Consider the following 26631-nt stretch of genomic DNA (forward strand, 5'->3'; position numbering starts at 1 on the left):
ACACACAACTAATGAAGAAGATACTAATAATTCATAAAATTTATTCAGTGTTCATCATTTCAGGTATACATGGATTCACAGGAAGTCCCCTGGGTTTTCTTTTTCACCTTGAACTAAATTCTTTGTTTTATGTATAAAAGGTGGAAATAACTTCTGGAAGTTGAAATAGCTATTAAAATTGCTGGCTTTCTATTGCAGTTGTTTATGAGAATACTTGATTTAAATAAAAGTGCTTCTGCGTGCAAGCGTACACTCAGTCATGTTCAACTCTTTGTGATCCCCATGGATTATAGCCCTCCAGGCTCCTCTGTCCATGGGACTCTCCAGGCAAGAATACTGGAGTGGGTTGCCATGCCCTCCTCCAGAGGATCTTCCTGACTCAGGGATCGAACCCACGTCTCTTGCATCTCCTGCACTGATAGGTAGATTCTTTACCACTGTGCCCCCTGGGAAGCTCAAAAATGCTTCTGATGGTTTAATAAAAAGCAATTCTTTAAAAAAAAATGAAGATGCAGATTTTCTGTTCATACAAGGGACATTTTATTTTAATTAATTATGACAGGGAAAATTAATTTAGCTATAATTTCCTGCTGCCTCTAAGCAAGGAAGATCCTGCAGAGACCCTTTTTCTGCTGAGCCGGCTGAGACCATGAAAATACAAAGCAGAGCTTGGAGATGGAACTGAGAGTCAAACTGTGCTGCTTATGCAGAGTGTGGGCCACAGGGAGAAGCTGCTTAGGAAAAAGCTTCCAAAGAGAGGAAAACCAAACTTTTGGTAGTAGATAGAACACTGCAGGGAAGCTGCCACCAAGAGAAAAACTTCTGGGGGAAAGAGGAGAAAGAGATGCTTAGATAAGTGTTTATTTTTTAATTAGAGTATAATTGCTTTTAATATTATATTGGTTTCTGCCATACATCAACATGAATCAGTCATAGGTATACATATGTCCCCTCCCTCTTGAACTTCCCTCCCACCCCTCTAGGTTGTAAGAGAGCACCAGGTTGAGCTCTCTGCATCACACAGCTAATTCCCACTGGCTATCTATTTTGCATATGGTAATATATATGTTTCTATGCTACTCTCTCAACTCCTCCCACCCTCTCCTTCCCCCTCTATGTCCACAAGTGTGTTCTCTACATCTGTGTCTCTATTGCTGCCCAGCACATAGGTTCATCAGTACCATTTTCCTAGATTCCATATATATGCATTAATATACCATATTTGTTCTTCTCTTTTTGATTTGCTTCACTCTGTAATGACAGGCTGTAGGTTCATCCACCTCACTAGAACTGACTCAAATTCGTTCCTTTCTATGGCTGAATAATATTCCATTGTGCATATGTACCACAACTTCTTTATGTGTTCATTAGATAAGTGCTGAATGAAGTCTGCCATATGGTGATATCACTCTTCCCAATTGCTATTATTTCCATACATTAAAATAAATACCTAGCTATTAAAATTTTTAAAAATTAGAACCAAACAAAATTATTGTAAGCCACTAAAATCATATGAGCCATCCATCTAACATACTCTGGTCAACTCTGGACTACACAGCAAAAGTTCACATTAGAAGGCAGAGTAACCTTCCTTAGCTACCCACTCTAATTCTGGCAGCTGAATATTGCAGTACAGAAGACTTTCAGGAAACGTACAGGAGAGCTGTCAACTCTTTAGTAATGTACATTATTTGTAAAAGTATTAGGCTTTTTGAGTTTTAACTTTTCAAAGTCATGAAATGACACTGAAAAGACCTACACAAAAGAAGCCCCAGAAATGGAGAGAACAATGATGAAGCTTAAAATATAAATCTTTCATTAACTGAACAAAGCTACTTAGTTTTAACAGGAATAAAAACTTTGACAGAGTCAGAATGGATCACAGGAAGGACTTTCGTTAGATCAGGCGGCAATTCAGATCTTTTATTTTTTTATATAAAAATTCTGAAACTTAGAGTAAAACATGAAGAAATGATTTTTAGGGATAAAATATTAATGCACTATTAATGTTAAGAAAAGAATACACAACTGGATACCAACATACAACTTATCTAAAGAACAAGGTTTATCAAATGTATATTCCAGTGGGTATAGGAAAGATTTTCCAGAATCCCACAAAAATGGAAAAAGCAACATATTTAATTCTGTTTGTTGCTCCAGGGGAAACTCCAACTGAAGCAGTCTTTTGAGCAATCTGCTTCCACTTTCCTGAGAATGAGAACCTGTTCCCTTAAGGCCATACTCATCTCACCGTTTTTCTAATTCTCTTTTTGGAGACATTCCAGAAAAACACTGCTCCTATTTTATAAATGCTCCAGGGTTGAGGCTAGTCAAACAGAACTGAAAAAACCCTATTTATCAGAAGAGTCCCAGGAACAGCATGCAACCCTTCCCATACAAAGAAAACAGGGATGCCTGACTTCAAAGATCCATCCTTCAGCCTTGAAGAGAAGCAGCAGAAGCAAACACTTTTAATTGCAACATGTTCTTCTTGACTATGAAAAACTCCAGAAGCTGTGCAAAATGTTTAGGGAAAATGTGACAGGAGTTATGTAATCCAGCAAACGGGGCCAAGTTCTAGAAAAGTGCACAGCGTTTCTGGGTACACAACAGTCCCATTGTGGATTATTATCAGAGGCCTGGTTGGGTCTCTTATACCTTCCTCAAAACTTCCCCTATGGAGGAGGAGGGAAGGGGGAAGAGTAAACACTGATAAGGTAACCCTTGAGTTTGGGAACCTGATAAAACATCCTGAACATCTCTTAAAACCAGAAACACTTTGTAAGTCTCGGCTGTTTTCGGCCAAATCAGCCAGACAGTCTCTTCCGGTGTGTGAGGATACCCAAACCCATGATGTTTCCTGAGATGTAAAAAGAGCCTCTAGGGTCAGCTGATTGCATTTTATCCAAAGTTTTTTTTTAAATCCATGTGAATATCAGGTTGGCCAAAAAGTTCGTTCAGGCTTTCTGTAAGATGGTATGGAAAACCTGAATGAACGTTTTGGTGAACCCAATAGAACCCACCGTTAACATAGAGAGGCAGCAGATGTAGGAAGTCAGGTAAAATAACACTTTGAAACAATCCATTTAATTGGAATATTTTGATTTTTATGAAATCTTTGGATATCAAAATGCTCTCAAAGGCAAATTGTGCTGCAGAAGTCTAATTGCAGGAAAATTCTCCATACACTGCAGATTGGCAAAGCCTCAGAAAATGAAACATTCAGTTACTCTACTAACTGCTTATTTTTTAAATTGTCTCTTGATATGAACTGACGAATATATATACTTTTCTCATTCAGGCAAACCATTTACCTCTTTCTCCATTTGTAATCCTTCTGCTCTAATATTTCTTTCAAATACTTCTCTCTTTTCCATCTGGGGGTTGGATTTTCTGTACACAAGAATGTAGTCAATTCGACATTTTCCGTCTCTGAAGTAAAGGCCATTTAATTTGTTTTTTTCTGGTACTGTCTGCACACAAAGAGAAAGGGACCAGTTTAAGACACTCAAAACTGAGCCTTGACTGAGTAATGTTAAATAATAACTAAAACTAAATGAATTTTCCTTGTGTTTTATCAAAATTACGCTTTTATTAATGAAAAATGTAAACAACAGAACACAAAATAAAAATCGGAAAAAGCATTCAGTCTAATGAACAAAACTTAAAGATACCCAATGATATCAAAAGTTGCCAAGGATGTGGAGCAACTGACATTCTACAGGTGAGAGTGAAAACTGATATAGTAACACTGGAAAACACACTAACATCATCATGTAAAACTGAACATTGGCATCAGTTCAGTTCAGTCGCTCACTCGTGTCTGACTCTTTGCGACCCCATGAATCGCAGCACGCTAGGCCTCCCTGTCCATCACCAACTCCCAGAGTTCACTCAGACTCACGTCCATTGAGTTGGTGATGCCACACAGGCACCTCATCCTCTGTCATCCCCTTCTCCTCCTGCCCCCAATCCCTCCCAGCAAGCTGGTTTTAAAAAAGGCAGAGGAACCAGAAATCAAATTGCCAACATCCGCTGGATCATAGAAAAAGCAAGAGAGTTCCAGAAAAACATCTATTTCTGCTTTATTGACTATGCCAAAGCCTTTGACTGTGTGGATCACAATAAACTGTAGGAAATTCTTCAAGAGATGGGAATACCAGACCACCTGACCTGCCTCTTGAGAAATTTGTATGAGGTCAGGAAGCAACAGTTAGAACTGGACACGGAACAACAGACTGGTTCCAAATAGGAAAAGGAATACGTCAAGGCTGTATATTGTCACCCTGCTTCTTTAACTTCTATGCAGAGTACATCATGAGAAACACTGGACTGGAAAAAGCACAAGCTGGAATCAACATTGTCAGGAGAAGTATCAATAACCTCAGATATGCAGATGACACCACCCTTATGGCAGAAAGTGAAGAGGAACTCAAAAGCCTCTTGATGAAAGAGGAGAGTGAAAAAGTTGGCTTAAACCTCAACATTCAGAAAACTAAAATCATGGCATCTGGTCCTATCACTTCATGGCAAATAGATGGGGAAACAGTGGAAACAGTGTCAGACTTTATTTTTTTGGGCTCCAAAATCACTGCAGATGGTGATTGCAGCCATGAAATTAAAAGACGCTTACTCCTTGGAAGGAACATTGGCATACATAACCCTAATAAATTCCTGAAAAACCATTAAATGTGTATATGAATGTTCACAGCAGCATTATTCATAAGAGAAAAAATTTTAAATGGGAATCAATGCATATCAATGAACAGGAAAACATAAATAAATTGTATAGTCATATAGAATATTATACAGCAGGGAAAAAGAACGAATGATACATCTTATAGTAAGCAAAATCTTAAAAACAACATTGACAGAAGAAAAGCAAGTCACAGAAGACTTTATACTGCATGATACCATTTTTTACAAAGCACAAAACAAAATCAAGGTAAAATAAGTTGTTAAGACTACATATGCTGCTGCTAAGTCGTTTCAGTTGCGTCTGATTCTGTGCGACCCCATAGATGGCAGTCCACCAGGCTCCCTGGTCCCTGGGATTCTCTAGGCAAGAACACTGGAGTGGGCTGCCATTTCCTTCTCCAATGCATGAAAGTGAAAAGTGAAAGTGAAGTCGCTCAGTTGTGTCTGACTCATAGCGACCCCATGGACTGCCTACCAGGTTCCTCCATCCATGGGATTTTCCAGGCAAGAGTACTAGAGGGGTTGCAATTGCCTTCTCCGGAAGGCTCCATATGTATGCATGGTAAAATGATTTTTAGAGCAAGGTAATAAAAAATGCAAAAATTCAGGAAGACAGTCCATCTGGTAGGGGAGAAGGATGAGACTACATGTACTTTGATGGTTTTAGAAATACTTTTTAGTCAGTGTCTCTCAAACATTTTTGCCCACCATAGCAAGTATTTTTCTTTGTGATATTTGTGTATATAGTTATAAACAGCACAAGGATTAAACCTGCTTGTAACTTTTAGTCAGAGCAGGGTCTTCATGTCCATGGTTTCTCCACATTATGGTTGTAAACACATACTATCTAGTACTATAATATCTATTACTGAAACATCCACAGATAGATGCACCCACATAACTCAAACCCACATTATTCAAGGGTCAACTGTAAGTGTAAACACAAAAAAATTTGAGATCACAGTATATATCAGTTTCTACATAGCAGTATGAAGAAAAAAAATATGCCAGACCTCCAAGGCTATTGCTAGAGTCCATATTCTTGCAGCAGTGCCATGCATGCCACCTCATTCAAAAGGAAAATCTCAGCTGGGAGAGATGAAAATAACATGTCTCATACCTGGGCAGGTATTTATAACTGATGATCAATCGTCACTATTTCTGGCTTCTGCTCAGAAGCCCACCCAAATAAACACTTTCTTAGCAATCATCTGCCAGGCAAGGGAACTATTCAGTAGATTTAGCACATTACCATCTATCTGCAGAACCAGCCGAGGCTTCAAGAGAAGGTTTAGCAAAGCCCTAATCTCCCTGAGACTGTTCAATCACCTCTAAATTAAGGGGATTAGACTAGCTGCTTTGTGAGGTGCCTTTCAAGGTCCTTACTTTGTGTCATATTATGGTATCCGAAGTCTCTGTGTGAAGAAATGCTGACTGAGTTTTTTTCTTAAAACACACACACACAGATAAGTAGTGTATGGCGTTTATAGAAAGAGGTCTGGGAAGTTTGATAGAAGTAAACAATTTTTCCTGCTCAAAGGTGTTATCCTTTCACTGGCTAACAGCCTCTGGAATAACAACAGCATTAAGAATACACAATAAATTAATGACTCTGATCTGCGTTCCTATTACCTAAACCTAGGGCATATACAAGTGTCAGTCGCTTAGTCACGTCTAACTCTTTGTCACCCCGTGGACTGTAGCCCACCAGGCTCCTCTGTCCTTGGAATTCTCCAGGCAAGAATACTGGAGTGGGTAGCCATTCCCTTCTCTAGGGGATCTTTCTGACCCAGGGATAGAACCCGGGTCGCCTGCATTGCAGGCAGATTCTTTACCTACCATCTGAGCTTCAGAATCACTGCAGATGATGACTGCAGCCATGAAATTAAAAGACGCTTGCTCCTTGAAAGAAAAGCTATGACCGACCTAGACAGCATGTTAAAAAGCAGACACATTACTTTGCCAACAAAGGTCCATCTAGTCAAAGCTATGGATTTTCCAGTAGTCATGTATGGATGTGAGAGTTGGACTATAAAGAAAGCTGAGTGCTGAAGAATTGATGCTTTTGAACTGTGGTGTTGGAGAAGACTCCTGAGAGTCCCTTGGACTGCAAGGAGATCCAACCAGTCCATCCTAAAGGAAATCAGTCCTGAATATTCATTTGAAGGACTGATGCTGAAGCTGAAACTTCAATGCTTTGGCTACCTGATGGGAAGAGCTGACTCATCTGAAAAGATCCTGATGCTGGGTAAGATTGAAGGCAGGAGGAGAAGCAAATGACAGAGGATGAGATGCTTGGATGACATCACTGACTCAATGGACATGAGTTTGAGTTAACTCTGGGCGTTGGTGGTGGACAGGGAGGCCTGGTGTGCTGCAGTCCATGGGATTGCAAAGAGTTGGACACAGCTGGGCGACTGAACTGAACTGAGCCACTGCTGCGGCTGCTGCTAAGTCACTTCAGTCATGTCCGACTCTGTGTGACCCCATAGACGGCAGCCCACCAGGCTCCCCCGTCCCTGAGATTCTCCAGGCAAGAATACTGGAGTGGGTTGCCATTTCCTTCTCCAATGTGTGAAAGTGAAAAGTGAAAGTGAAATCGCTCAGTCGTGTCTGACTCCTAGCGACCCCATGGACTGCAGCCTACCAGGCTCCTCCGTCCACGGGATTTTCCAGGCAAGAGTACTGGAGTGGGGTGCCAGTGCCTTCTCCGGAACTGAGCCACTAGGAAAGCCTATATACAAAGTGCATATACAAAGAAGATATTAAACTCCACTGAGACACAGCTGAGCAATAGCAAACGCTTTTAACAAAATACTTTTTTTCCCCAAAAAATAACACATGAACAGATGGTCTGTTTATAATTGCAATGAGTTTCTGTAATCTTAGTTTCCAGATTACAGAGGCGAATGGGAACGCAAAGAGGCTGCAGACAACACAGTCTACCGAGAGCTGGTCCACTTTACATCATTGTTCCACATGATGGGAGATTTCAACAGGGAATCCATTCTTGTAAAGCTAACTTTTGACTAGTTAGCCATACCTAAAATGTAAATCATTTTAAAATGATGAGTGTTTTTAAAAATCTTCTTTGTATAAGCTAAATGCCTTTAGCTATAAGAGAAGTGCATGACCCACTGAAAGTCTGTTTTGAGCTAAGTAGATTTCAGATTCCTGAAATGTGCTAGACCCCCAGAGGTTTTCAAAAGCATATAAGACTTCACCCCTTCTTTTCCCCCAGGAGTCCCCAGTTCAATGAGATGACTTTAAACTATCCACTGGAATATGCTTCTCCAGTTCTGGCCTGGATCAAGAATTTTGTTTTTATGAAATGGCATACTCTTACCTCTCCCCCGGCTTCCAACCTGCTAGCATCATCTGAAGTACTGGTAAGATTTCCAGGGTGAAGGAGAGAGTCGTCATCTTTGCAAGGACTGTTGACAGCTTCTAATTCATCAAAAAGAATATTGACATCCTTGGCCACTAGAACCAAAGTAAATACATTACAAGTCAAGTCAAGAATCTGGGATCTTAAAAGCAATACTAAAAGTAAAGACATCTCCCTCTGGCTTAATAGTTTTTCATTGTTTCAATGACACCTTGAATGACAGATATATTATTTCCTAAGAAAAATGGATGTCAAATGTAAAATGTGTTTAACCAAATAGTGTCTCTATTAGGCCAAGGTGAAAGACAATGTGAAGTGAAGTATCTCCACAATATAAATATAATTTGTCTTCATGATATCAGGAAGTGTTATTTTGTTTAGCTTTCCTTCATACAGTTGTTTAGCATGGGTTCTTTAAGACTTCAAATAACTCATTTTGCATATTTTTTAAAATTTTTAATTGGAGGATAATGGCTTTACAAGGTTGTACTGGTTCCTGATGTACAACAATGTCAATCTGCTGTAAGTATACATATGTTCCCTTCCTCTTAAGCCTCCTTCCCATACCGCCTCCCCATCCCGGTCATCACAGAGCACCAAGCTGAGTTCCCTCTGCTGTACAGCAGCTTTCCACTAGCTATCTGTTTTATACATGGTAGTGTATATACGGGCTTCAGTGCTACTGTCTCAATTCGTTCCACCCTCTCCTTTCCCCACTGTGTCCGCAAGTTGATTCTCTACGTCTGCATCTCTATCAATGCCCTGCAAACAGGTTCATCAGTATCATTTTTTCTAGCTCACATACATATGTGTTAATATACAATATTCATTTTTCTCTTTCTTACTTCACTCTGTATAATAGGCTCTAGGTTCATCCACCTGACTACAACTGACTCAAATTTGTTTTTGTTTGTTCAAATTTGTTTCTATGGCTCAGTAAGACACGACTGAGCAACTGAACTGAACTGAACTGAAGGCTCAGTAATATTCCATTGTATATATGTACAGCAACTTAAGATCTCATTTTATATTGGAGGATACAAAAAACAAAAATGTTTTGTTTTCATTTAAATGCTTCCATGTCTTATCTACTATAAATAGGGTTGCTATGAACATTGGGGTGCGAGTATCTTCAAATTACAGTTTTCGTCTTTTCTGGATAGATGCCCAGGAGTGGGATCACTGGATCATATGACAACTTTTAGTTTTTTTAAGGAACCTCCATTCTGTTCTTCATAGTGGCTGCACTTACTTACATTCTCACCGACAGGGGAGGAGGGTTCCTGTTATTCCACACCCTCTCCAGCATTTATTGTTTGTAGATTTTTTGATGATGGACATTTGGACCAGTGTGAGGTGATACTGCATTGTAGTTCTGATTTGCATTCTCTAGTAATTAGCAATGTTGAGCATCTTTTCATGTTCCTGTTCGCCATCTGTATGTCTTCTTTAGAGTAACGTCTATTTAGGTGTTCTACCCATTTTTTGATTGAGTTTTGTTTTGTTTTTGTTTTGATACTGACCTGTATAAATCTGTTCATATATTTTGGAAATTAAGCTTTTGCCAGTCACATTATTTTCAAATATTTTCTTTTGAGTTCAAAAGTTGTCTTCTCATTTTGCTTATGGTTTTCTTTGCTGTGCAAGTTTTTAAGTTTAATTAAGTTCATTTGCTTATTTTTGCTTTTGAGGTCCCTTCTATACTGACTTAAATTTTAGAACAACATTGAAGTTCACTTTTTCTTTGATGCTTTAAAAATAACTAAGGATTTTTAACCTATCAGAAGCTGCTGGCTAGAATAATTCAAAGAAGACTGAGTTCTATTTACCCAAGCATATGAAAGAGTATCCATTCTTTCATCCAAAAAAATTTTAGAGGTGTGCACACTGTGTCAGGCAGAGATGTGTGGTGACTGAATCTTGGTGAATAAAAGTGATGAGTCTTCCTGCTCTCTTAGTAATAACAAAAAAAATAAAGAAATGTGAAGCGTGGTGAGTGATATGAAGAACAAGAGTGTAATGGGGTGACCAGGATCCAAGTGTGTGATTTTGGGCAATTTGTTTAACTGCAAGTTTTTTATCTGTAAAATAAAATTGACACAGGAATAAAATGAACATTTATTGCTTACTGTAGCAGGCTGAATTACGGCCCCCAAAGGTGACCAATCCCTGGAATGAATGACTATATAAAGTTATATGGGAAAAGGGACTTTATAGATGCAATTAAGTCAAGGATCTTAAATTGGGGAGATTATCCAGGATTATATGGATAGGACCATGTAATTACAAGAGAGACAGGAAGGTCAGAATCAGATAAAGACACGGGAAGATAGGATGCTGCTGAGTTTGACAATAGAGGACAAGGTCACAAGTCAAGGAATGCAGGGGTGGCCCTAGAAGATAGAAAAGGCAAGAAAGCAGATTCTCCCCCAGAACCTCTAGAAGGAACACAGTCTTGCTGACACCTTGAAGATGTCTGACCTTCAGAACTGTAAGATAAGAAATCTGTGCTGTTTCAAGTTACTAAGTTTGTGGTAATTTGTTACAGCAGCCAAAAAAAAAAAAAAAAAAAAAAGGAACTAATACACTTATTGAGGCTACAAATGAAAAAACATCAAGGTCTTTTCATACAACCAAGGCTTAAGAGCATCTACACTGAACCAGGTACTCAAGTAGAAGCACTGACATTTTTGAGGAAGCACAGTATGTTGTGGGAGGTGTCAAGGACAAAGACCACTTCCTTGACCACCCTATGTAAAGAAGCTGCCCTTCACCCAGGTACCCTCCATCTCTTCTCTCTGCTCATTTCCTTCCCAGCATGTATCACAGTCTGAATTATTTATTCATTTGTTTTCTTAAATGTTGGATGTCTACCCTATTAGAACTTAAGTTCCCAAAGAATAGGGACCCTGTCTGTGTTGACTGGTATACAGAGATCCAGGTAAGGAATAAGCCCTCAACTCATTTTTTTTGAATAACAGCCAGTGTAGGAGATGAGACATAAGTGACCCAAGTTTAATCCCTGGGTTGGGAAAATCCCCTGGAGGAGGGCACAGCAACCCACTCCAGTATTCTTGTCTAGAGAATCCCAGGGACAGAGGAGCCTGCCAGGCTACAGTCCATGGGGTCGCAAAGAGTTGAACATGACTGAAGCGACTTCGCATGCACCCACACAGAATGACCTCAAAGTGGTCACTGTCTAATGATGTGTGAGAGGACTTTTCTTCACTGTTCTATGACTCTGGGACCATGCATATATGTTTCTCCTAATGCAACTCTTACAAGCTAGGAGCTCCATCATTTCAAGTAGATACTGATTAAATTTTCAAGGAGATAATGATGACTTTCTACTGATTATATCTGAATAGGATCAAAATATTCTTTTAACATGGGAAGACCTGATTACTATTTCAAACTCCACCCCTTAGCTGTGTGAATTTGTGCTCCCATTTCCTCACTGGTGAGACAGGTATAGAAACCTTCTTTAAGGGTGACTAAGAAGATTATGTGAGATATATTTGCACATGTCAGCAGGGTGGCTGACATATGGCAAATCCATGAGAAATGTTGGGTTTGTCAATTTTAGACTCTGGGACCTTAAGTCAGCACTTTAGCGTTACCAATACAAAAAGGCAGAGGACGCATTTACAAGCTGGAGTGGTTGTTCAGAGGGATGGACTGGGATGAGATGTGAGAGAGAGAGGGAAGCTAAAGACGACAGATACTGAGATTCTTGTCATGGTGACTGGCCCTCATTGGGGAGAAAGTCTTGAATATTCATTCATTCATCCTATGCTTTTGCCAAGATAGAAAATTACCAGATTATCTTCCACCAGTATCACCTTCTGGTGTTGGCACAATCTGTTCAAGAAAGCTTTTGACATCTATGATTCTCAACTGGCCCCAAACTGTCACCCTGAAGCCATCTCTTATGGTCTAGGAGGAGTTTGTTCTCACAGGGTGGTGCCAGTCATATCTAGTGGGAAGAATCCAGGGATGTTGCTAAACATCTTACAATGCATAGAACAGCCCTTATAGTGAGTTCTCCAGCCCAGATGTTAATGTGCTGAGGTTGAGAGGTTCTGCTTTGCATTAAAGGTCCAACTATTTTATTCCAGAGGGACCAGTTAATTTGGGAAAAGGGAGAGAAGCCCTTTGCTTTCCTACTGCTGCCCATCAGAATTACTGTCTGGAAGCTATTAATATTACGGGACTGGTGTTACCTGAGCGCTCAAGGGAAATCAGTACGTCTCTGATTTTTAGAGAATGAGTGATACGAAGGCACCATTATCACCTGCCAGTATTTTAAGAGCTTCAGCCAAGATAAGAAATGCTGAAGTGTCAGAAAATGCTCAGCTAAACACGTGATCAGTAAGACTGCAGAACATGTAAACACTCCACAGAAGACAGAAGAAATATATGTCCTTCATCAGTATTTCACCATTGTCACTGATAGAGCTGCTTTAACTAGAACGTAAGTTCTAGGAACAAAGTGCAATCTCCTTTGATAGCAACTTTCATTCTTTTAAAGAAAACAACCTCCAACTGTGAAAGTGAAAGTTGCTTAATCGTGTCCAACTCTCTGCGACCCCCTGGACTGTAGCCTGCCAGGCTCCTCTGTCCATGGAATTCCCCAGGCCAGAATACTGGAGTGAGTAGGCGTTCCCTTCTCCAGGGGATCTTCCCAACCTAGGGATCAAACTCAGGTCTCCCACATTGCAGGTGGATTCTTTACCATCTGAGTCACCAGAGAAGCCATGTAAACACTCCACAGAAGACAGAAGAAATGTGACCTTCATCAGTAGCTCACCACTGTCACTGATTTTTGAGGAACTAAGTACAATGCCCTTTAATGGAAACTTTCATTTTTTTTAAAGAAAATAACCTCCAACTGTGAAGTTAACCAATTTTTAGAAATCTACTCATTCAATAAGTATTTATCAAAACCTACGCTGACCAGAAACCGGGGTTCAAGTACTGGACACAATAGGCAGGACCCCTGCCCTCCAAGAGCTCCTGGTCCAGCCAAGGTAGAAGCAGGACCTCTTCCTCCTTTGGGACAGACGTGACAAAGCTCCTCTTCATCCAAACAAGGTCACTTGTTAATACATCCCATCGCCTCCCTCATACATTGTTTCTCAAATTAAGAAATGTTTGATAATTATCTGCCTGGTTGAATTCTGTGATTAGGCTCATTAAGTAAGAAAGAGAGCCAAATGTTCTGAGGAGTCAATTAAGAATGATGAGAGAGGGAGGAAGGGAGGGAATGAGAGGGAGAAGGAGGGAGAGAAGGATGAAGGGAGGGGGAGGGAGAAAAGAGAGAGAGGGAATGCAGAAATTCTGTTCTAATCAAATATGGACCTGCATTGTATACAGACTCAGGAAGGGCCCTGTGAACACAACTGGGCAGGTAACACGGGTTCTGGCATATGGATACCACATATTTGGGAAAGCAGGAAGATACCCAAATGACTCTCTCGCAAAAAGCAGTCACTTACCCTAAAGAGACCCAGGAACTAACAGCAGGGACTCACATTGAACAACTAAACAAGGGCCAAGAAACTGAAATTGCCTGGGAGACCAAAAATCAGCTACTGACTCTGAGTCAAGCAGAGGAGACAGGCAGCAGGGAGAAAGATTTCTAAGGGCTGGCTTGTTCTACTCTCCCAGAACGGAAGCAGATCAGAGAAGGCAAAGGACCAGGAAGCACAGAGATCCTGACCTCCCTCATGTGATGGGAGGGCAAATTTGCCACAGTGGTACTGAATCTACTATCAAATATTTGCAATTATTTCAAATATTCTTTCAGTGAAAATAATTTTGTATATTAGCTCAACTCTCTTGGGAAAAGAGACTGCAAACATATGGCAAGGGCTAGAACAAAGAAATGAATTGCTTATCTTCTGCCACTTGCTCACTGAACCAACACTGAGCTTAGGTGCTGAAGGTATAAACATGACCAAGACATAAGTAGAAAGCCTCATACTTCCAGACAAGAGGATGAACTTGAGAAATCAATGCTATAAAGGCAATTGGAAAAACACAGCAAATGTTTATTTTAGACTGTGTTAGAAACAATCTAAAAGAGAGTAAGAAATAAATACCAAAAAAATCAGAGAGTTCAACTCACAGCTCTTTCAAAAAAATAAATAAAACCTCACTTCGGCATTATAGCTCTTTAATCTTGGCACTTTCTGAGGCAGAGAAAATACAGTGAAATTATAGGTCACTGAAGAAGACATGAAAGGGCTGTGTGCAAAATAATCTGAGTTTCTATATTTGTTCTGCAGAGTGTCAGTTCATTATACTATTGATATTTTTATCCTGAGTTCCAAATGATTACATCTGATACTCAGAGTTCTGAAGGTATTATATACTGACCTCATAGCCTCATTAGAAAATTTAAAAAAGGACACCTCCAGGAATAATTTAGAATAATAAAAAAAAAAATTGTTCATGTCTCAGTTTGAACACTGACCTGGCTGTTTTATAACCAGCTCATCTATACATCTAGAGTCCCTTTCAGATGAAGGCCTAAGATGGCTCCAAACTTGACACAAGGGCTAGCAAATATGAGGTGCTCAATGCCCATTTTATAATAAATAAAAGCTAGCTTAAGATTATATCAATTGCCTTTTTTTCCCCCTTATTCTAACTACCTCAGTGCCATTACCTGCAAGAATGTGTTTTTCTCTTGAATTCAGAGGTCAAATAGGAAGGAAGTGGGAAGGGACTATTATTTATTCAGAGCTGACTGTGTATGAAGAATTGTGAGGTCTGTTTTCTCCTTGGATCTTCACAACACCTTGCAGGACAGGTAATACGAGAAAGAAGCCAGGTTCAGAGATGCTAAGTATGCTCACACAGCTCCTAAGTGACAGAGATCAATTCCAACCCAGTTCTGACTCCCAAATGCAGGCTATTTCCAGCCAGCTTCTTGTTTTTGTGGAAGGCATTCTACTCTTCTTAAATCCTGTTTGGTTTTCAAGAACAGGAAGTCATTTCACCAGCAAACAATTATCTTGTCACAATTTTAACACTGATCTGAATCAAGCTAGACTTCACAGCTATACCCTGACAAATCTGACGCTTTTAAAAATTTAACAAATAGATCAAATTAAATGCTTTAAAAAATCCAGGAAAACACAAAGCAGCACAGCACAGCTTTGAGCCACTGGAATTTTAAAAACCAAACATTGCTTTGTGTTTATATGGCACTAGTAAGCCTAGGACCCTCTATGTTCATTACTCTTCAAATGAATTTGATAACAGCCCTAAGGCAGAGGCTACCTGGTGAACCAAGAAGAAGAGGGTCTAATTTAGAATATTTAAAATAAATAACTGGAAAAGACATAAATCTTCCTTAGCTGGCTTTATTCCTTTCTATAAGGCCAGTGGTTTTCAAAGTGTGTTCCCTGGAACCCCAGGATTCTCTGGAGGAACTTCAGGGGCCATGAAAGGGGCAAAAAGGAAACTGAGTGGGGAAGTCCTACACCTTTTACCCCCCACCAACTCCAAATAGCTCAGTTATCTGTCCTAAACACTGATGATATACGTAAAAATATATTAGGGACAAAATAACAGATTCTGCAGCTTTAAAAAAGGTTGGATACCTCCACCAGTGTATTGGGCAACAATTAAACGGGTATGTTAACACCTCCCCAAACGAAAACTGGGATAAGAAAGCTGGAGTCCTAACAGTTATAGATCTGAGAGCTGGCCTTTTTTTTTTTTTTTCTGCCTGAAAAATTTACTTGAAATACTTTAAGATTCACAATGTCTTTAAAAAAAAACAACAAGAACACAAGTCATGAGATTTTTTAAAATGTGTGGTTATTAAATTTTTTTCCATTGGCATTTCCTGGCTTTGTAAAGATACCACTTTTAAAACAGAGCATACAGGACAGCATGGGGTAGCCACAGCACACTCTGTAATGGGGCCAAGATCATTAAGCTGCTCCCAAGACAGCATGTTTCTTACGAACAGCTCTTCACGCAGCTACTCCATTCTAAAGAATGGACAGACACTTTGGTCATTCTATAATAAGGAGTCTAATGATGGCACCTCTTTCAACCCTGCAAATGCTATTTAGAGAAGAACTGTGTACCTAATCCAAGCTTTGCTCAATAGCCGTGGCTCCCTTTTCACAACTAGAAACAAGGTCAGTGATGTTCTGCATTAAAAATCCTAAAGTCTACTGACCATAACTGCCCCTTCTCTGGAAAGAACATGAGCTTTGGATTTAGACAAGCCTGAGTTCAAACACTAGTCCTCCCACTTACTATTCGATTGGATTCTGTAACTTGTTCAAGCTTTAATTTAAGTGGGAATAATACAATGTACCAGAGAGGACTGTTGCAAGGAATGAAGACAAGGCGGCCACCAGAAAGCCCATAGTGCTTACTGTGTGCCAAGCACTAAGGGCTTTGCATAGATCGTCTATAACTACCTCCCTTTCACCGATATGGAAATTAGGGCAAAAAGAGTTTAAGACTAAACAAAATAATACAGGTAGTTGCCTTAATTAATGTCTAATGGCTATCAGTTCCTTCCTCTCCCTCATCTTCCCCTTTGCAATAGCATGGCCATATGAATTAAAAATACAATGGTAAATCAGGGTTCAAGAAAGTGGATTGAGAATGACTCACTGGATGTCACTGAGAAATGACTTAGTCTCCTCACCCACAGAGCAAGAGCATCACCAATCTGGGAATAGCTTTATGACTGTACAGGGACACTGCAGGCAAAACGGTCTTCCCTGGTAGCTCAGCTGTAAAGAATCCGCCTGCAAGGCAGGAGACCCAGGTTCCATTCCTGGGTTGGGAAGATCCACTGGAGAAGGGATAGGCTACCCACTCCAGTCTTCTTGGACTTCTCTGGTGGCTCAGCTGGTAAAGAATCCTCCGGCAATGTGGAAGATCTGGGTTCAGTCCCTGGGTTGGGAAGATCCCCTGGAGAAGGGAAAGGCTACCCACTCCAGTATTCTGGCCTGGAGAATTCCGTGGGCTGTACAGTCCATGGGGTTGCAAAGAGTCCGACATGACTAAGTGACTTCTTCACTTCACAGCATAACTATCACTCAATAATCCTTAAAGCCTCCCAATTCTCCTTCCAAACACTTTGCTATTTGCTCTCTTTCCCTCCTAAGTAGATTAGAATCTAATGGACTAGATCACAATCACGTCTGCCAGGGTATGAATGCCACTTAAGAGTCCCCAGAGTCTGGATAGTGTTGGTCTTCTATATCCACGGGTTTCCCATCTGAGAATTCAAAGAACCCGTCTGCAGTGGACAATTTCATTTCAGTCACTGCTGGCATTCCCATGCCTCACTCTCAGATATCCAGAACTGCACAAAGGTTCCAGAGGTTTTATAAATGGCAGAACATCTACTGGGATGACTTAGGTCTCCACGCCACACTGGCTACTGCTGAGCTGTCCCCTTTGTGAGTCTACAGTGGAATTCATTCACTAAGGCATTAACAAAATTTACTAAGCAAGGGGGCGGCAGAAGATGAGATAGATAACATCATCAACTCAGTGGACATGAATTTGAGCCAACTCCAGGAGAGAGAGGGAAGGACAGAGGAGCCTGGGGTGCTGCAGTCCATGGGGCTGCAAAGAGGTGGACATGACTTAGCAACCGAACAGCAAAACCCACACTCCACACTCTGCTCAAGGTACCAGGTATATGACAAAGAAATGGGACGATGAGACTCCTGCTTTCCCAGAGCCTCCGAATTCCCTGATCACTGAAGGATCTGTTCCTTCCTCAGGATGGAGAATCTCAGTTATGGTTGGCAGTTCAGGTGGCCCACATGCAGTCGCCCAAGGTACCCAACACAGCATTCTCTCTCTTCCCACCCACCTGCAAGATGCCATGCTGCTTCTGCAGGATCTCATCTCCTCTCTCTGCCTCCTCCCTCCCTTCCTCTCTCCTTCCCTCTCCACCTACCTAAGCATCAAGCACTTAGAATCTCAGGCTTTCAGATACCAAAAGGCAGGAAATTTAGGTAACACAGAACTCTGCTGAAACAAGGGACTTGGCTGCTATGTTGGGATGGGGAGTGAATGGTGAGAATAAAAAGGGAGGGGAAAATAACATCAATGAAAAAATACACACTCAAAACAAATATCCCTTTACATTAGACCACCAAATATAAATGCTTTCCTACTACAAAGTAACTAGGTTGCTTTCATTTTGAATAAGACAAAATTTTTCCTGACTTGAACTGTGCACCAAAAAGGTTCACCATTGCTTTAAAGTATTCTGCCTAGCACAGTGCCTGGCATATGACAGGTGAGATGGATACAAGAGAGGATGGATAAAATAAGTTTTTCCTTCCTTATAAGCCATACATCTGATATGAGGGAAGTTGAAAAACAACTTATGGATGGTTAGCCACTGAGACTTCTTGTTTTGAACAGATGAAGCTATACTTAGGGCATAAGCAACAGGAAAAATTGTAAATATATTTTACAACACAGATGCATGGTGAAGGAATTCTTGCATCAAGATGTAACACAAGAATAAAACTGTAAAAATCCAAAGTAGTTCACTTTTTCCTAATCATTATTATTTCACTTTTTATTTAGCACAACAAGGGCTGACACACAAGGAAATACTGACCCTATCATATATTAATCATATAGCCTCAGGATGTATATGCACTTTTAAAATGAAGACAATAGTATCTACTATTACTTATGGCCATTTTAATAATGACAAGAGACAGTCAAGGGAGTGCACTTACCATGATGGCTGCTAAGACACTGAAGAAATATTTGAAACCTGTGTGTATGCACACACACACACACACACACACACACACACAGTGTTCTAGCCCAATCCTGCATATCATACAAATCATACAAAAATGTCCCCAAAATCCTAAGAAACAGTGAAATCTTTCCATTATCCTGTTAATCCAAATTAATATGTTTGTAGTAGACAATGAGTTTTACTGATGTTCAAATCCTGTATTTTTTACATTTTTTATATGTCAGTCTCTCAAAGATTTCTATAAATAATCATCTAAGGCACAGTCCCTTGAAGAACCACACTATGTGATTTTAGACTCAGAAATATCAATGACCTGGTTAAACATCTGAATTGTACTTGGAATCTCTAGTTAGAGACTGAAGGTAGATAAATGGCCCAAATCTTTCTTACAAGAGATGCCCCAGACTGTGTGGGTAGCTTCCCAAACCTACTTAGCATAAAACTTTGCTTTTTAAACAAGAAAATAAACAGATTAAATTCTCAAACATTGGAAGATTCTTAAACCTATAAAAATTGTGTTAAAATGAAATAATATTTTCTTTTTCTTACTTTTAAATTTAAATATTAAGTACTCACAAACTTATACTCTTCTGTTCACAGAGGGATCACCATTCTAAACTATAAAACAGTTAACACCATAAAGAAGTGAGTTTTTACTAAGATGTGCTAACAAAAAATACTATAAAAATCGTTTTGTGAGCACTTAGTTCACTTTGACAGAAGCTCATTCAGCCCTAAAAAAGTTCATTGCCTGCACTTGCACAGAAGCCAACGTTCATCATTTATTAGAAAATAATCCTTTCAGCAACGTGTAATCTATCATCTTTCAATCAAACGAAGCAATTACATAATTTTATAACTTTCCGTGAAAAGTTAATTTCTCTCCAATGTCTACTAATTTGATTTTTATTCTCCTGGGGAAATTTTTTCTCCTTTATTCAGCAACCGAGTATGAAGGGATTCCCCCCAGAACAAATACTTGGTCCTTTTAAGTTTTCATTAAAAGTATTTCTCTTGGAAGTAGTCTTATTTTCAGTTCCAGGTCCCTTCCCACCTCGGTGTTTACTGAACACATTTCTGAAAGAATTAAAGGAGGGTGGAGACCCTCCTTTCTAAGTCGGTCTCCACTATTTATCTTATTGACATTGGCACTGACCTTCTTCCATCCTAAACTGTCCTACTTGTGAAGTGGATATATTAATTACCTCGTAAGATGGGGGGGAGGTGGTAGTTTAATGACAAAAGAGGGTAAACAGAATTAAAATGCTTAAAACTGTTCATAAGAAAATAGAGAAATAAAAATATAGTTTAGAAATCTATATTTCAGAGAAATGCAATGTCACAAAACTCAAAGTAGCAAAAATTGCAGATCTGAACCCTTCAAATCCAATATTAAAATTGAAAGAGGAGCATAATTACCAAGAATTAGAGCTCTGTTAATGAAACACAAATGTTAATGAGTTAGTTTGTGATACCACATCCCCCACCCTCAATGCTAAACCTGTAACATGAGCAAATGTATTGATTACGATAAAGTTCTTGGTGAAAACTATGTAACACAAAATAGACGAAGAAGAGTAAACCCTGATTAATCAAAATGCTTAGAAAAGAGGAATTTACTTCTTGGTCACAGCACTGCATCAATGACTTCATATACCCATTTTGAAGAATAAATTCCTGATTCTGGTTTACTGCATCAAAACGCTTCCTACTACTGATACTTGAGTGAAGGAATATTATTCTGGTGTCTTAAAGATTTTTCTTTGGTTATGATTAATCAAGGAATCTAAAAAATTATAAGGCCCAGTGATTTACTAAGTATTATAGCATACTAGGAGAAGGCAATGGCACCCCACTCCAGTACTCTTGCCTGGAAAATCCCATGGATGGAGGAGCCTGGTGGGTTGCAGTCTATGGGGTCGTGAAGAGTTGGACACGACTGAGTGACTTCACTTTCACTTTTTACTTTCATGCATTGGAGAAGGAAATGGCAACCCACTCCAGTGTTCTTGCCTGGAGAATCCCAGGGACGGGGGAGCCTGGTGGGCTGCCGTCTATGGGGTCGCACAGAGTCAGGGACATGACTGAAGCGACGCAGCAGCAGCAGCATAGCATACTAAGATTTTATAATCCCTCTATAGTTTTCCCACCAGGCATCATCAAAAACCGCAGTACTATGTGGCTCATTTTCACAAATCAAACTGGCATTTTACTAACCATCTCTTCTGGTCTCAAAATTATTTTACACAGTATCTCTTTTAAGACATCATTTTATTTTAAAGCTTGGCATCTAAGGTTTCTAGCTTTATTACCCCTCCCAAGTATTATAATAGTTTCTCCTTTCATGGTGAATTTAAAATTGGAGAGAAACTTACTTTCTTGTATTGCATTAAGAATCTCTGAAAAGTCCACATCACTCCTTGGCCCGTCAGGTAGTATTTGCATATCCAGCTGGTAGCTTTGCAAATCCACACCTCCTTCTAGAGAAACGAAAGATATTCTTGGAGTTTGCACTGGTTATCAGACAGCCCAGCATCAGGGTCCCAAGGAGAAGTAATGTCAAAATCTAAATGAACAGCCAACAGCCAGCTGGTTTGCCTACGGATCCTCCCACTTGGACAAATGACTTTTTAAAAATGAGCAACATTATCAGCCATTTGCCTCTTATGGGACCAAAAAAGTTTAATTGTATTTCCAAGGCAAAAATAAGGCAATTACTTTATTAAAATACCACCTACTTCATAGAATTTATGGATGATTTCATAGGTGGGGAATATAGCATGCTGACCTCCATCCAAGGACACTTAAAATTATTCTCAGCTTCTAACATGGTTAAAACGGAACATTACACACTAACACTTTGTGAGACCATTTTCCTTAAAATGATAGTAATTTATCCAAAAGACAGGATTCAATATTCCTGATATCACAGAAAAAAAGGTATCAATTTTTTCACAGTTGGACTTCCCCTGCTATCATCATTTACTTTTCAATTATACCAGAATATTATAATTTGTTCTATGAAGTAGTTAAGGCTCTTGAACTTGGTTTGCCAGATGTATTTTTGGTGTGTTCTAAAGAAAGAAAAATTTATCAATCAGGGTTCAGGATGGGGAACACATGTATACCTGTGGCGGATTCATTTTGATATTTGGCAAAACTAATACAATTATGTAAAGTTTAAAAATAAAATAAAATTAAAAAAAAATAAAGAAAGAAAGAAAAATTTTTATGTTGCTCTGCACACCTATGGATCCCTGAAGGAAGTCAAAGAAACTAAGATATCAAAAAGTAGCTTTATTGTTAACAATAAACCTCTAAATGCTTCTTAAAATAAATGGTAAGAATTGGATGAGTCTGGAAGGCTGAACATCAGTGCTAAAATAAACAGAGAGCCTGCTAAATAGAATGGGGCACACTCTAGCTTCCAAAATTTTTGTAGAAATAATTCTTTCATAAGCCCAGTAATTATTCTCAGCTTTGAATTAAAACTTTAATTATATCCCTAAAACTCAAGAAGAATAAGATACAGTTACTATCTTATAACAACATTCATTCTGGGAGGGAAATGGACACAAGTAATTATAATGGGCTTCCCTGGTAGCTCAGATGGTAAAGGAAAAGCCTGGAATGCAGGAGACCCAGGTTCAGTCCCTGGGTTGGGAAGATCCCTGGAGAAGGAAATGGCAACCCACTCCAGTATTTGTGCCTGGAGAATTCCATAGACAGAGGGGCCTGGTGGGCTACAGTCCACGGGGTTGCAAAGAGTCAGATATGACTGAGCAGCTAACTATATTAGAAAGGTGAGTTTTAGGAGGGCAGGAACTTTTGTCTGCATGCTATAATCCATCACTTAGAACAGTGTCTATTACAACTAATGTAGATGGAATGAATTAACAAGGTTATGCAGTACTTATGAAACAAAGGCAGCAGAGCTATACAACACATAAAGCTATTAAGCTCAGATTCTGCAGGCAGACAAACCAGCATTCACATTCTTATTTAGGAAACCCTGAATCTCTCTAGATCTTAGTTTCCTCATTGATGAAACAGGGGTGATAGTAACAGTTGTATGGAACAGCAATGAAGACTAAATGAGCACTCAGTAAATGGAAGCCATTACTCTTTTCTTTTTAGAATTTTATTTATATGTTTATTTTTGGCTGTGCTGGGTCTTCAATGCTATGTGGACTTACCTGCATTGGCCATTACTCTTACCATCCATTATGTTTATTAAAGCAACTACAGGTTTATTGAACTACAGATTTATTAAAGCAACTACAGGTAGTTCTTTTAGGTTTCTACAGAAACTACCTAGCTATTGAGGAATGAGAAGGAATCCATAAGTCAATTATTTGGGACCAGCATGCATTTAAGTGATAATCCAGCAATGCAGACATAGCGGTGAATTTTTAAGTGCGTGCGAGCACTTGCCTCATTACAAAGTCTGAAGTTACCTGTGAGATTGAGCTTCTCAATAGAAAAAACAAAGATGTCTTCCTGCTGGTCTAGAATTTGAAAGCACTATATGCTTTCTTCCCTCTCATGGTCAGCTACCTTGAATAGGGAGGGAAAAGTTCTGATGCTTTTCAACCTCTGCTTAGGCTAATCACTGTGCTCAATAACCAGAGACCCAAAGACCTCACAATGACATTGACAGAAAAAAAAAAAAAAAAAGAATATTCAATACTACTTTTCAGCCAGACTCTGTGCCACTTACTTTATTATCTCACTTAGTTTTCACTCTAACCTTGAAAAGGAGATGCAATAAGTTATAAAGACATAATACCAACCCATGCTCTTAACTAGTCTTTAAAACTACTCATATCCAAGCAGTCATAAATACAGGCTGCTAGAAATGAGAACATTTAACACTTTTTACTGGATTCCAATAGTTCAGGATATACCAATATTCAGGACTTTGGACCAGGACCAAAGTCATTACATAACCTAAGAAGCAAATGACTTCTAAAAGTAAATTGATAAACAGAAGCTCAGTTTATTTACTTGGTATCTGTCATAGAAGTTCATAAACTCATCAAGTAGTAGTTGTGACTATTAAATAACTATAATTTTTCATAACTAAAATTCCATAATTTTGAGTAAATTTTTGTTAGAGGACAGGTAGGAGCATCAGTTCAGTTCAGTTCAGTCGCTCAGTCGTGTCCGACTCTTTGTGACCCCATGAATCGCAGCACGCCACGTCTCCCTGTCCATCACCAACTCCCGGAGTTCACTCAGATTCACGTCCATCGAGTCAGTGATATCATCCAGCCATCTCATCCTCTGTCGTCCCCTTCTCCTCCTGCCCCCAATCCCTCCCAGCATCAGAGACTTTTCCAATGAGTCAACTCATCACATGAGGTGGTCAAAGTACTGGAGTTTCAGCTGTAGCATCATTCCCTCCAAAGAAATCCCAGGGCTGATCTCCTTCAGAATGGACTGGTTGGATCTCCTTGCAGTCCAAGGGACTCTCAAGAGTCTTCTCCAACACCACAGTTCAAAAGCATCAATTCTTCGGCGCTCAGCCTTCTTCACAGTCCAACTCTCACATCCATACATGACCACAGGAAAAACCATAGCCTTGACTAGATGGACCTTTGTTGGCAAAGTAATGTCTCTGCTTTTGAATATGCTATCTAGGTTGGTCATAACTTTCCTTCCAAGGAGTAAGCGTCTTTTAATTTCATGGCTGCAGTCACCATCTGCAGTGATTTTGGAGCCCCCAAAAATAAAGCCTGACACTGTTTCCACTGTTTCCCCATCTATTTCCCATGAAGTGGTGGGACCGGATGCCATGATCTTCATTTTCTGAATGTTGAGCTTTAAGCCAACTTTTTCACTCTCCACTTTCACTTTCATCAAGAGGCTTTTGAATTCCTCTTCACTTTCTGCCATAAGGGTGGTGTCATCTGCATATCTGAGGTTATTGATATTTCTCCTGGCAATCTTGATTCCAGCTTGTGTTTCTTCCAGTCCAGCGTTTCTCATGATGTACTCTGCATATAAGTTAAATAAGCAGGGTGACAATATACAGCCTTGACGGACTCCTTTTCCTATTTGGAACCAGTCTGTTGTTCCATGTCCAGTTCTAACTGTTGCTTCCTGACCTGCATACAGATTTCTCAAGAGGCAGGTCAGGTGCTCTGGTATTCCCATCTCTTTCAGAATTATCCACAGTTGATTGTGATCCACGCAGTCAAAGTCTTTGGCATAGTCAATAAAGCAGAAATAGATGTTTTTCTGGAACTCTCTTGCTTTTTCTATGATCCAGCGGATGTTGGCAATTTGATCTCTGGTTCCTCTGCCTTTTCTAAAACCAGCTTGACCATCTGCAAGTTCACAGTTCATGTATTGCTGAAGCCTGGCTTGGAGAATTTTGAGCATTACTTTACTAGCATGTGAGATGAGTGCAATTGTGCAGTAGTTTGAGCATTCTTTGGCATTGCCTTTCTTTGGTAGGAGCATAGGAAGTCACAAAAGAAGCAACATAAAAAGGCATTCGGATCAAAGTCTGTCTTTAAAGAATGTTAAAGACATGGAAAAGAAAAAAGTGAAAAAGTAGATACAAGCATACAGATAAATATATAGATGTCTCAAGTATACTAAAAACCACACTTTTTTGTCTGATTAGAAAAAGGAAGAAATATTCCATTGGGTACAAAAGCTCTCTGAGCTGTGAAATGATGGGTATTTTTTGTTTTATTCATTATCTTTCCAATGTTTTTCACAATAAGCAACATATTTTAGTTTTAAAGTTATTTTAAAATTCAGATTGTGGCAGTAGAGGATATTCAGCATTTAAAATTCAGAATTCAAGACAAACTATGGATGTTAAACCATTAAGGGACTAATTTAATAAGAGATTTTCTAAATTACTACAATTCTTAACCTGTGTAAGTCAAATAGCTCTAAATTACAAGATGTAACACTCTCTTCATAGTAAACAGGATTGCATTTAGAATCCCTAAAATACAAGGCCTTTTCATTCCTTTGCTCTCAAAGGAATACAAAGTACACTTTCATAAAATATAATGCTGTGGAATTTCTGGCAGTAAGTCACTCACTAAAGTCTAAGATTTTGAAATAGGGAATGCTGTAAAATAAGAACTTTTGTAACCTTTCCTAAATGGAGAGTGATCACTGTACAAGGATATCTTCAAATGAATCCTTCAAGGTGACAATCTTCATCTTCAGCACATACTGCCCAAGTGAAACAGACTGAATAACTTCAATATACAGGAAGTTGTGTGTCTACTTTGGATTTCTGATATTTAATTATTTATTGTTAGTCCTGTAGCACTGGTGGATTTCTAAAAGTTGAGAACTGGACTCCTTCCTATGGTCACAGATGTCTCTGAGTCAAAACACAAAACTTTGAAAAAACTAGGCAAGAGGGTGAAGGTGTCATGGTTCCAAACTGAAGGGCCTCAGTAACTGACATGTAACTAAGTCAATCCCCAGAAAAGTAAACAAGTTACCTTCTAGAGGGAAGCTAAAAACATACCTGAAGTTGTGGAGAACCTACTAAACAATTTCTAAAAATCAAAAGTAGCTACAAAGTTCATGTGATCTCCAAATTTGCCTTTATCTTTTCTCACACTGAATTGACAGGAGTGATTATATTCAAATCTTAACTGTGATCTGTAGTATGAGTGAAGTGGGAAGCAATTTCAATAAAAAGCAACCCTGATAACATATTTAATAAAACATCTTCAGCTGAGGAAACATCTTAAAAACGCATTTTAGATTTGTACCTAGC

The 26631-nt window shown here is 39.3% G+C and overlaps 1 protein-coding gene across 23 annotated transcripts in view; it reads right to left on the reverse strand.

Moving 5' to 3' along the window:
- Nucleotides 1–26631, reverse strand: part of ANO4 (anoctamin 4) — a 428567-nt gene that overhangs the window by 182425 nt on the left and 219511 nt on the right. For 22 of the 23 annotated variants that reach the window (XM_055575864.1, XM_055575835.1, XM_055575854.1 and 19 more), the window contains 3 exons: nucleotides 21245–21349; nucleotides 8045–8181; nucleotides 3315–3473 (listed from right to left, as the gene is read on the reverse strand). In XM_055575864.1, coding sequence (XP_055431839.1) covers nucleotides 3315–3473; nucleotides 8045–8181; nucleotides 21245–21349 — 401 coding nt within the window. The remainder of the gene's footprint in view (nucleotides 1–3314; nucleotides 3474–8044; nucleotides 8182–21244; nucleotides 21350–26631) is intronic. The other variant, XM_055575846.1, reaches the window with a different exon arrangement.

Source organism: Bubalus kerabau, chromosome 1 (genome assembly GCF_029407905.1).
Source record: "Bubalus kerabau isolate K-KA32 ecotype Philippines breed swamp buffalo chromosome 1, PCC_UOA_SB_1v2, whole genome shotgun sequence".
NCBI lineage: Eukaryota > Metazoa > Chordata > Mammalia > Artiodactyla > Bovidae > Bubalus > Bubalus kerabau.